General features: G+C 30.4%; 1 protein-coding gene across 10 annotated transcripts in view; it reads left to right on the forward strand.

Annotated features, from left to right (window-relative positions):
- ANKRD26 (ankyrin repeat domain containing 26) overlaps positions 1-13167 on the forward strand; it is an 89784-nt gene that overhangs the window by 14674 nt on the left and 61943 nt on the right. For 4 of the 10 annotated variants that reach the window (XM_074268182.1, XM_074268184.1, XM_074268186.1 and 1 more), the window contains exons 7-13: positions 1329-1379; positions 3837-3870; positions 5166-5238; positions 9195-9255; positions 9355-9557; positions 12127-12265; positions 12852-12913. In XM_074268182.1, coding sequence (XP_074124283.1) covers positions 1329-1379; positions 3837-3870; positions 5166-5238; positions 9195-9255; positions 9355-9557; positions 12127-12265; positions 12852-12913 — 623 coding nt within the window. Of the gene's footprint in view, positions 1-1328; positions 1380-3836; positions 3871-5165; positions 5239-9194; positions 9256-9354; positions 9558-9645; positions 10165-12126; positions 12266-12851; positions 12914-13167 lie in introns of all 10 variants that reach the window. The other 6 variants (XM_074268179.1, XM_074268181.1, XM_074268185.1 and 3 more) reach the window with 3 other exon arrangements.

Genomic DNA, 13167 nt, shown 5'->3' on the forward strand with positions numbered 1-13167 from the left:
GTGGGGAACAGAGAAGCAAGTTTGAAAGGTAATATATATGTCCCTAGATTTTCAGTAGATATTTTCAAATGTGCCTACCTACATGACGCTTGAAAGACTTTACAGCTTCCTGATTCAAGCAGTTAAACTTCAAAATAGAAAGTGTTTTCTGACTTATCTCCTAACACTTTATCCTGATAGCTAGGTTGCAATCTTAATGATCCGGGCTTGTAATAATAAATTGATCTCACACTTATAAGATTTTTTTTCAAATAAATATATTCATTACTTTATGAAAAAGATAGCACAGTATTCTGATTACTTTCCACTTGACTGATGATGAAACTGAAGAACAAAAAGCTTAGATGATTTGTGAGAATTTAACCTATGTCTTTTCTGCCCAAATTAAGTAGGAAAACGGTGCCTTTTTCAAAGAATATGAAAAGCCTGTACAACTATTTTGGGGTTTTCAATTCAGTTCTGAGGGGATGGAGGAGAAAATTAAATAAAATGTTCTCTCTTACCATCAAAATCCATAGCCAAAGTGACCTATATTTACTTGGATTTGGTTAATCTGATTTTACTTTTTATAAATAATAGAAAATATCAAAAAAGATGATTTGTACCAACCTTAATTTCCTATATATATGTATATATAAATATATATATGTATATATATATGTATATCCATGTTACAATTATAATTTATATTTATAATTACTTTCTAAAGGTAATGTAGATGTTATAAATTCTCTATAAATTAAATTTTGTTCAATATAGTTTTAGAGTGAAATGCATTTAAAGTAACAATGCATTCCTCATGGAATATCAAAAAAAAAACATGCCAGATAAATAATTCATGATTTTTATAACAAGAATTTCTCTTTAAAATATTGATATTCATATCCCAGTGGTCATGGGAGCAAAGAGAGGCCATCTTAATTATATTGAAATTACTAAATTGTAGTAGCACATCATGTTCTTTATACAGCATCATTTATTGAGTGAGCAGTATTTTTAGTATTTTGCTATTAGATAAGAAATGAGATTGGAAGTAAAAGAGAATCATATTATCATTAGTGGATTAATTGTATAGACAGAGGCATCTCAGTTGGCAGATTGGCATGTAAACTTTTGAAATGAGAAAATTAGTGAGAGAAAATCAGTTAACTTTGTCTCAATAAGGTTCTAATAATATATTTTTTCTCTTTGTGTATTCTCATAATTAGTAAATCAAATAGTCTACATTCCTTTTAGAATAGAGTTGTTTGTCTTCATGTTTTTTTTTTTTTTTTTCTGATTTCATTGTTTCATCTATCCCTTTCATGCTTATTCCTAAATGGATTTAGAAATGCAGGAATCTCCATTGCAGACATCAGGAACAAGAATTTCAGGGAAAGGTATTCTTTGAAATAACAAAATAAAAATGTTTATTCAAATAATGATTAAACTATTTCAGGTGCTGTTCTAGTTCAAATTTTATTTTTGATGGGTTCTTTTACTATTTTTGTTTAGCCTAAAGATTACATAGAACAAAATAAGATAGGATCCATTATATTCACATTTTCTTTGTGGCATGCCATTAGAAAATAATTTACAATTTATGAACTTGATAAGCTTTGAACATTTTGTTAAGAATCATTAAGAGATGATTTCAGTGAAAAAAAGTAGTAGTAGAATCTGTTTTGGCATTTTACTATTTTTTGAAACATAATCTTAAGAGTTTGAAGTTTTTATAAAGATCTTCATTTGAAATTTCTGTTTTCAAAATTATTTTGTAATGTTATTTTTTGATACTCATAATTGAATTGAATTAATTCTACTCATGTTTCTATTGATATTATATTGACTATTATATTGATATATTTCTATTATAGGTACACTCTGTTATATATAAAGAGATAAACTAATCAGATAATTTTGCAAGCTATCTTAATTTGTCTGTGTGTCTAGTTCAAATTAATTGCTTATGAATGGTACAAAATGGAAGGATATCATCTGGCTACTACTCTGATTTTGATAAAATTTTCAGTGTGACCATGTAATTGCTAACTGTATTGAAGTTTTGTTTAAATCATTGTATCTGCAGGTTGAATACTTTCCTATTATTTAAAAAAAGGATGATTTTTCTAAACTATGGGTCTTAAGTTGCTTGAGATTCTTCACCATAAGAGGCTCTGAAGAAGTAGTGATATACAAGCCTACAAATTATGATTCTTCTTCTTTGCTTTATTATGTAAATTTCATTTTGCCATATAACATAAGACTATCTCTTTGAATCATGTTTATGGTATGAAATGAGACTGGAGACAATATGCCAGCTTTGAGAGTCTTAGAGCTTTTATGCTTTTAAAAACCACTACAGTAAAATCTTTCCCGATCTAACTATGGAGGAGAACTATATACTTTGTTTTGTGTGAATTTAGCTGACTTTTGATCTTTTATCATTTGGGAAAGTGGTTATGAATTTTTTTTTGGAATATTTTTATCCTGCACAATAAAATTTTTAGCTTAGTTACATTTTAATGGGGAGAAACTGTATTTGTCACTCATTAAATAATTACTAAGGACCCCCAGTATGTATTATGCTCTATACTGAAATGCAATGAAACCTTATTCTAAAATCATCAAAGGGTAGACAAAGGTGAACACTCTTTTAGGTGCTAGCCAATGGGAAAGACTGGAATGAGAGGTGGTCTTTATATTAAGTCATGGATTTAAAACCTACTTCTAGTACATATTGGCTGGTTGGTTTTATACAAATTGCTTAACCTTTCAGTGCCTCAAGTCATTAACTCACTAAGACTGTAATTTGGAAAGAAATTGCCTGTCTGTAGCAGTGGAGGTAATATTTATCACTGTGCATTCCATACAAATGAGATCTCATATCTAGTTGAACACGAGTTCAAAAGTAAGCTGACAACAACTTGTTGGACCGTTTGAAGAAAATAAAGTTTGGAGAATGGTTATGAATCCAATAATGAAATTATAAATCCAGTGAAATAGGCAAATGGTCACCTCTTAGTTGCTTCTCTTAGACTAGTGTGATGGATGATAGAAAAAGAAGTGTTTATTTCACTGCCCATCTAGCTATCTTTAGATTATATTTGAGGGAAAAAGGTCACAGGAAATATTAGATGTGCATTGTAGAACATAAGTTTTTTTGGTTTTGCTTTTAGCTTCCTTCCCCTAAAAGGCTTGAAAAGAAAAAAAATATATTGATTTGAAACTCATCAACCCCTTTCTTTTAGGGGCTGTAGAGGTCTATACAAGGTACATTTTTTCTGAATCATTTGCCCATGGAGAAGAACTAGAAATATGTTATATCATACTAAACATTCTCTGGATCTGTCCTGATATACAGAATGGACCAAACAGGTCCTGCTATGTCATATTGAATATGGCCATACTATATCTCCAAACATTCTATCTGTGGGGAGTGTGGTGAGAAAGGTAAAATAAATTAGGTCTTTGTTAATCTACCTACATAAAAAGCCTAGATTAATCATATTGTTCCTTCTATTTACAATATCTGCTTATGTTCTTTCTGTTTATTATGATCTGTCAGTGTGAAGAAAGCTGCTAATGAAATGGTTAATATAAACAAATCACTGACATATCTCATACTTTAAGACCATCCCTTTGTGCTAATGGAATCTTAATACTTAAGACATTTATCTATAGCATTTTATAGCATATATAGATATAGCATATCTATAGCATTTCCATGTGAATCATAGGTCCTTGTCATGTCCCACCAGACACATTGTAGCCAATCTTCATAAATTATACTTTTCACATTAATGCCATGTGTTGATATTTGTGTTTTAATTGTATTTTACTTCTTTCTACAATAGTGGAAGAAAGTTCTGCGGAAGAATCTGTAAGCAGGTAGGCTTCATAGTAGGTTAATATTTCATTTAATTAATTAATCCTCATGGCCCATTCTCCAATAGGTTTTTCTATCCAACACAAAGCAGATTTTCATGCCTCCCAAAAGACATATCTTCAATTTTACCAATCACCACTATTCATCCATATTTTTACTTCATTATCTTGCATAGAATTAGGTTTACTAAACAGCTAATATGTATCTATATATGTGTGTGTGTATATATATATATATTCACAAAGCAATTACAAATACAAAAGAAAGTTTATTTTTACGAACAATCATTCAGACATACACGTGTGTATATGTTTGTATACAATATACAAAATAAATTTATAAATAATATACAAATGAGTAAACATATATGTACATGTGTGCACATGCATGAATGTGTGTATATGTTTATTTGTTTACTTAACAGATTGACAGCTGTTCTTTGTTAGTTGCTTGAAAACTCTGAAGGATTAAATCACTTACTTGAGCTTAGAAAACCAGTATGTAACAAGTGGAGAACTTGAATCCACTATATTTTTACTCCCAGATCTACTCTCTATCCACAATGCCTTAATACAACTATTAGTAAATAGTTATTAGATCAATGAAGAATGAACACACTATATATTATCTACCTGGGATGGATTCCTAATAAGCCTACAGTGCAGCTAAGCAAAGCAGTGAATAGAGCCCTAGGCTTGGAATCAGGAAGATTCAGCTTTTTTAGTTCCACTTTGGCTCAGACACTTACTAGCTTGTGACTCCAAGCAATTTACATAATCCTGTTTGCCTCAGTTTCCTCACCTGTAAAATGACCTGGGGGGAAAAAAAACTCAAACCATCCCAGGACCTTTGCTAAGAAAATGCCGAATGCTGTCACAAAGAGAAAGACACTACTGAAATGATCAAAAAGCAACAAATACAACTCATGTCTAGAGCTAAAATCAATTGAGTTTAACTTCAAGAAAAAATGAGAAACCATGTAAACGTTTGTCAGAACCTAGTAAGATACAGGGGGCAATAACATACTACAAATATTGCAAGTTTTTGATGATTATGTGATTTACAATGTCCCATCGTGTTCATTTGTCAACTTTAGAAGACCATAAAAATTGGAAGTGTGATTATTCTGGAGGATAGACCCACTGATCATTTCAATACCAGTATTTTCTTCTCTGCCAAATTAAATCTTGGAAAAATGTATCATTTGGTGGGAAACTATCTTGCAACAACTGAAAAGTCTTTTTGATGATTGTCTTCTGGAAATAAAACTATTAATTTTTGTTTTCTTTTTGAAAAGACTCTCTGACAAACCAGGGGCTGATGATTCCTGGCCAACCACCGATGATGAAGAATTAGATTTTACTATAAAGGTAAATTTTCTTTATGAAATTTTTTTCTACTCTACTTACTTTTCTTGTAAACATAATTAGCCATCAACAAAAGCAAACAAGCAAAAAAGTAAAATGTTAAACAAGATCTATAATATTTAACACCAAATGAATTCAAAGCATTTGGAGCCAAAATAAGCAAAAAGTAAATAAGCTTTTGTTTTGTCAAACTTTAGGTTTCTTTTGAGTTTCTCCACCACTAGATTTTTGGGTTTTTTTTTTTTTTTTTTTTTTTACTAAAAACTAGGTGAAACATTTTTCTGATTATAGGAAAATTGGAACATTTTTCATGAAGTTAATATATGTCATTCAGTCATTGCTTCATTTGGAGATATACTAGATTTAGAGATATGTATCAGATTCAGTCGAATCTCAATTTTTGTGGAGGTAATGTTCTTAGAAAATAACATATATACATAGAACATATGAAAAATAGAGGGGAAAGGGTTCCCATGACTAGCAATATCAATAATCTTTCACTAGAGGTGGCTGATCTTACCATTTTGAATCCAGTTAGCCTAACCTACTTCTCTTTAGTCTAATTTTCTGCCAAGCTCCCCAGGATGATCTTTTCTCTTGGGACCCTTTTATAGCTTCCTTTTATGTACTATTTTTCTCATTGGAATTTAAACTCCTTAAGGGGAGGACTGTCTTTCCTTTTTGCTTGTATTTGTTTTCCCAGCACTTAACAGTATGTTTGACTTATTCTAAGTGTTTAATAAGTATTTTTTCTATGCTATAGAATCTTGTGGTCACAATATTAATTACAGTTTTATTATATAATTTGTAAAGTTTGTTTTTAAAATTTTTGCCCTAAAAAACTCATTTCAGTATGTCTTAATCTGCTTTCTTATAGGTTCCATATAATAATGAGATATATTTATACAATGGTCTTGTTCAGAAGACCTCAGGAGACTTGTGAATTTGAGGAACATAACTGTAATACAAAACTTTGGTTTTAAAGGCAAACAATAACATTACACAAAAGAATGCACAGGCAGTTCTTTAATCTACAAAGGTAGCGTGAACATGACCAGTGAAGTGCCAACTAGACACCAGCAGTTCGACAAATTTGCAACATTGTGCCTCTCATTTTTTTGTTTATTTATTGTACTGTGACAGGGAAAATAAAGTTAAAGTTGCAAAAGTTAAAAGCATGTGAATGTTGAGGATGGAACTTGTAGGTTACTAACATATTATCTTTATTCTATAGTTTTTAAAAATACTTTTCTGAATTTTTTCTATTCTTTTAGAATAGAAAATTCTTTTAGAAGCATAACTTTTTTTTTGTTATACAGATTTTATATAATCAAATCTATTGATTTTTTTTCTCCAATAATTCTTTTGTTTGGTGAAAAGTATCTTCTATAGCCAATCAATTTTTTTTACATTTATTACAGCTCTTCATTTTAAATATTTAATTAATAATATAGTTAGTTAATTTATTGTAGTATATAATATAAAATATAAATCTAAAACCTTAATTTCAGTAAGGTAATTTTAGAAATTACCTTACTTGCCTAAAAAAAAATCCTAAAAACCATAGAAGTTTGATTATTCTTCTCTGACCATGCCTTGTAATCTAATGGCCAAGACTTAACTCATAGTTTCTTCCTCTTGAAATGTCTTTCTCCATCATTTGCTTGTTGATCCTGTAAATTATAGATTAATTTATAAATGAAAACCTGAGTCAAATGCTGCTTATTTCAAGAAATCTTCCTTTATTCCATTTCTTTCTCCTTTCCTTGATGTCCATTAATAACTTAAGTTGTATCACATTTCTCATATTTATCACACTGTTTTATATTATAGTTATTGGTATAAATATCTTACAGCTCCTTAGGGGTAGAACATCTCTTTTATCTCCTTTGAATCTAGTAAAAATATGATTGAATGAACATTTTTCTTAAGTGAATAGGTATTATTAAAAATCGGCTATATATAATTAAAAATAACTAATATTTATATAGCACTTGCCACATGGCAGATGGTGTGCTAAGCACATAACAAATATTATCTCATTTGATTCAAACAACAATCCTGAGAGGTAAGTGCTTACCATCATTTTACAGATGAGCAATCAATGAGTAAGTGACTTGCTTGTAGTCACAAAGCTAGTAAGTGTCTAAGGTGGAAATTGGATTTGCATCTTCCTGAATTAAGACTTGTGTTCTAATCATTATTTTTGTTCAAATATCCAGCTCTACTACCTTTCTAGAATAAACTTGAGTTTTATTTGGTAATAATTTTGGGTTGTGACTCAAATTTCTTTATTTTGTAAATACCAGGTTCCCGTTTCATTGTCCCTTATCTTAAGAAGTCCTTGAAAAGTCTGCTTTGATTCTATTAATTACTTGGTACATGATGCTTATAGTAAGAAGGTAGTATATTGTGGTAGCAATGACTTAAAGAACTACAAAGGACAGAAGAGAGAAGATAGCAGGGATGGAAAGACCTACTTAGGGTTTTTTCAGGATATGGGAGAAATGGATATGTTTGTACGTAATAAGGAATAATCTAGTAGATTGCAGAAATTAAAAATAAATGAGTATGTATGAGAAGAGGGAACAAATCTGTTGGAGGAGATAGAACAGGATAGGATCACCTGAACAAGTAGAGGGCTCAACCTTGAAAAGGAGTAAACATACTTCATCATTTCATATAGAGATGAAGGAGATGGTGACAGAAAACATCTGAGAAGAAGGGGCTCATGTCAAATGGCCTGAAATTTTTCTTGTAAAATATGAAGCAATTTTCTCAGCTGAAAATATGGGGGAAGAGAAAACCATGGAAGATTATAAAAGGGATGAAAAGGTATAGAAGAGCTGCTGTGGGGAATTGGATAGTGAATTGATAAGGGAGGTTTGGAAGGCTTACTAGAAGTAATAAAGATCCAGTTGAGGTTATATAACATAAATATGTGATGGTCCAAGTCAAAATGATTAAATGTTTTCTACTTTTTAATAGGTTTCCTATTTAAACTTATATATTTTATTTCATGAGCTTAAAAGCATTTCTTTAAATAATAGCTCATAGGTTTTACTAAACTGCCAAAGAGGCCTATGGTGTACGCTCACTCACTCTCTCTCTTTTTCACAAACACACACACACACACCCCACACACACACATAAAATGTAAGAAACCTCTATTTTAAATGTGTTTTTAATTGAATGTATATAGTGCTTGACTGTTGACATTGACTTAAATAATACATAATAAAATATCCATCATTACATTGAACTTTTACAGCTTTTCCTAGACCTAGATAATTTCTACAAAGTAAAACTCAGTTTTCCCAAGTATTTACATAAAACACAAAAAAGTTCTTACAGTACAACATAGTTTGCAGCTGACGTTTAGAAGTGAGACCTGAACTTAAGATCTCAGCTTTTCTCAGTAGTACAGTGAAAGTATTCAAGATCTTGTATAAACTGGAAAATGCGAAATTTTTCAGTTTAGTGATCTTTTGGCTAGCAAGAACTTTTGATATTTTCCTGCATAGGTGTCAAGCATAATGAGTGAACCCAAAAACCAGATCTAGAAAAAGTGAGCCTGACATTAGCATTTTCCTAGTTTCCCCAGGTATCCCCAGCTAACTGGGGGATAACTCAGGTCTTTCCTTTAGTTTTAACAAAACAAATAATTCAGACTAATTTTTTACTATTTCAAAACACATAAAGAATCTAAAACTAATGACTAAGATACTTTAAATACTAATTTCTAAACTCTAGTATTTTTCAATGATATGACAAAGTATTGAAGCATAAAAACATTTCTTCTTGTATTGATTGTTGGTGAACAAAATAGTTCAGAAGATTTTATTTTCTATATTATGATCAGATTAAATAATACCAAACCTCAAAGAAATGTGAACTATTTAATGTAGTGTTAATACTCCTTATTCTTATCCTTTTTTTTTTTTTTTTTTTTTTGGCAGAAACTACCCAAGTCAAACATAACCAAAATAATAAATGCTTCTCAGCAAATAAGAAAAAGCAGTAAGCCATTTGAAGAATTTCCACTCTTGTATTATTTATTATTTATTGCTTTGAAATGATAGATTTGTTCATGTACTCTTTTATTTGTTTTTAATATAGTAGATGAAAAGAGTAGCACTATCAATACAGAACATAGAACTTTTCTTGGGCACCATCAGTCAGATAGTGAAAAAGAAGATATGACAGATTCCCTTCCTAAGCCTTCATCCCAAGCCCAGTGCTCCCCTCATCCTGTCCATCCCTCACTTCGCTCCTTTTCAAAGTCTTCCCATATGATGTCTACTCTTCTGGCTATTAATAAGGTAATTATGTTTATTATAATTCCTATCCTTCTTTTCACATTTTTTACTTTCTGTCCTTTCCTCCCATGCTCATAATCACTTCATGAAGAAGGGGAAGGATTCTAGAAATGGAAATTCTCAAAAGTCACATCACAAGAAAATTCATGGCTATTTACGTATTAAAGATAAAACATTGATGGGTCTAGAGAATTCATGTGTGAATTCTCAAAAAGAAGAAGAAGAATTAGAAAGCAGTCAAGAGGAAGGACAATTAGAAGACTATGAAGGTGAAGTGGCAGAGGAAGAAGAAAGTGAGGAAGAGGAGGAAGGAGAAGAAGTGGAAGGAGAAGAAGAGGAATTCAGTCAAGATGTTCAAGATGTCATAGACAGAGAGGAAGAATCAGAATACATAGATACAGAGGATGAAGATAAAGAAGACTTTGAAAATATGAAGGAAAAAGAAGGTGTGAATAATCATCAGAATCTCTTTCTACCTATTGTTAAATATGATAGAATTGAAGCTAAATGCAAAATAAGTAAAGAAAAACAAGTAACGAACATTTCTACAGAATTTCCTGTGGCAGTTATAACTGATATTTATGGAAAATCAGATGCCACTTCTCTTAAGGTAAAAAATGATGGAATATTTTGTTTGGTTAAAAAACCTATTTTTTTTAGACGTATAAGATATAGATCTAGAATGATCTTTAGAGCTTCCCTATTTTATTCAGCATCTTAATCTTCAAGTTCTAAAATTTGGTTGTTTTGTTCTTAAAGGTAAGTTAAAACAAGAATTATGTGAAAAAAATATTTCAGGCCATAAGAACTTTCATTTATTCAAAAACCTCAGTATCTACTACATATTTTAAGTGTTTAAAATTAATGAAAATGGAATTTTTGATCATAAGATAAAATATATTCATTAATAGTAGAATTATAAAAATAGAAGAAACTTTAAAAGGTTTAAGTAGTGTGTGTATATATATATATATATACATATATATATATATATTTGCACTTATTTAAAATGTATGTGTAACATCCCTAACATTCCATTTTTTAAAATTTAGAAAATAATGATTCCAGAGTATTTACATCAGACCTTTGTAATTTTAACCTCAAGAGCAAGATAACTTAGAAGTGGGATTTTACTTTTACTTGTGATCAATTTTAAGCTTACCTCTCTTTGTTCTTCAGATGGACACAGATTTTTTTAAAGTAATTACTAACATATAGCAGAGAAATTTAAATCAGAATGTGAATAATAATTTTATTGTAATTCTTTATCTTCTAATCTTTTTAAAAATAGACCTAGTTTTCAAAACTTTAGTATCTGTTACATGTAGTAAACACCATTAACGAACATTGTATTGTGACTTCATGTAGAGCGAGGAAAAAGAAGTAGTAAAATCAAATTCCCAAATTTCATTCCTAATTTCTCCATTATATTTTAATAGCAGTTATGTTTTTATAATGGAGTTCAACAATTTACTGCACATTTATAAAGTATATATTATATTCAAGGTATTTTGTTTTATGGTGTTCAGAGACAAAGACAACATAGGCCCAGCCATTCTATAATTTATTATTTAATTGGGGATCTAACACATCCACAAAAAACTTGAATTTCTCATAGCAATGGAAAAAGTCAGTTTAAAAACTGACAATGTTATTAAGTTACTTGAAGTATATGGAATTTTAGTACTTTATATGAAATTAGTTACATCTGTCCCTTTTCATGTATCTCTGTTTCAGTCAAGTATTTCCTCAATGTATCTTCATTTCTTCCCTCATTGCTTTTCCTTACATTGTTTCTGGTGTTTGGAATATCTTTCTTGGCCTCTTTTTTGCCTTTTGAAATTCTAGCTATGTCATGAAGGCCCGAATGGAGCAATACCATTATAAAGCATTCATTGGTCAATACATTTCACAGATTATCCTTGCTTTCATATTTATATCTTAGCAAACACTGCTTTAAGTGCCTACTAGGACCAAGCAGTATGTAATTTCAGGGATATAAATATTAAAAAAAAAAAAAAAAAGAAGAAAGAAAAAGTCTCTGCCCTCAAGGAGTACAGTCTAAATGAGGAAGATAACATACAACATAAAAGAAAACCAAGAATTTGGAAGTTTGGAGAAACTACCTAGTGCTGAAACATGATGGAGAAGTCAGAGAAGTCCCAAAAAGTGTAGAAAAGTGAGAGATAACATGTCTGTGCTGAGTCCCCTATTTAAATAGAGGCTTTGAAATTCATGGCACTTCCTCCAATGAAAGAGTATTTTCCTTCCCAAATTATTTCTTGAGGATTAGAACTGTATATTCTATTGTTTTTCTCTACTATTTAAATTTGTTGAAGAATTGAAACATTCATCAGCATATATGCTGCTGTAAATCAATATTTCTGAAAAATTTTCTATAAATCAAATGTCTAAAAGAGATGATTAGAAAAATTCTTTGCATTACTTAATTGTTAGATCCATCAGCATCTGGCAGTTGTAGTATGGTCAATGGGCTTGCATTGTTTCTGATAGCAATAAATTAAAGAAAATCTTAAGAAGACATTGTATATTTCATTCTTATTAATTATAGGAAGAATCAACAGACTCAGAAGAGGAAGAAAAGGAAGATGGTGTATTAGTTAATAATGATACTGGAAAACAAACACCTCATGAAACTCCAAGTATTCCCAATGAACACAATACATCAGCAAGAAGTGTTGTTAGAAAAGGTAAATTATTGTTTTGACAGTACATGTTTCATCACTTTAGTAAATTTCCAATGAAGTTTCTAGCAATGTATATTGGCAATACAGCTTAGTCTTTCTAAGTATCCTGAGACAATAAGAAATCCAGTGTTTTTGCCTGCGGTCCTACTGCCAATATATCAGAAATGGCACTGGAACCCAATTCCAAACTGGCCCTGTAACCACTACACTGTGTTATCCCTCAAGTTATAAAATATATAAAACTTTCATGTTAGAAATTGCCATTATAAATTTACAAGTTCAATGCATATTCTCTTAACATTGGTGTATGTTAAATATAGACAATCTTCCTTTTTCTCTTTTTTATCCATTATGTTAAATGTATTGTAGAAAAATAATTATCCCATAATTTCACATAAAATTACCACTTAGCTTCTAATTTCTGCCCATAATCCCTGAATCCAAATGTTGCTCTTTTAATCTATTTTTGTTTACTTGAATTTTTCTATTGTAATTTTCATTTAATTTTTCTTGAAGCAGTTGTGAAATAGACATATTTAAACAGTTTTCATGTTCTTAGCCACACATATTATTTACCTATATTTTATAGATATGATGTCAGCATTAGGATTGGAAGAGGAAGACGATGCAGAATCACCTTGGGATTCAGAGGTATTTTTATTCTTATTTTAAAGTTTCAGTATTAATGGTTACATTTCAGATTTTCTTATTTACTAATTACTGCAATTGCCTACGTAGAATTAGAATCAAAATTTTAGAGCTGGAAGGGGCCTTAAAGATAATCTAGTACAACTAATCATTTAACACATGAAGAAACCAAACCCAGAGAAGTCAGTTAAGTTGCCTCTGATCTTAGAACTAGTTTAAGTGATAGAGCCAAGAATAGAATCTAAGGCTTCTAATTT

This window comes from Sminthopsis crassicaudata, chromosome 5 (assembly GCF_048593235.1).
Source record: "Sminthopsis crassicaudata isolate SCR6 chromosome 5, ASM4859323v1, whole genome shotgun sequence".
NCBI lineage: Eukaryota > Metazoa > Chordata > Mammalia > Dasyuromorphia > Dasyuridae > Sminthopsis > Sminthopsis crassicaudata.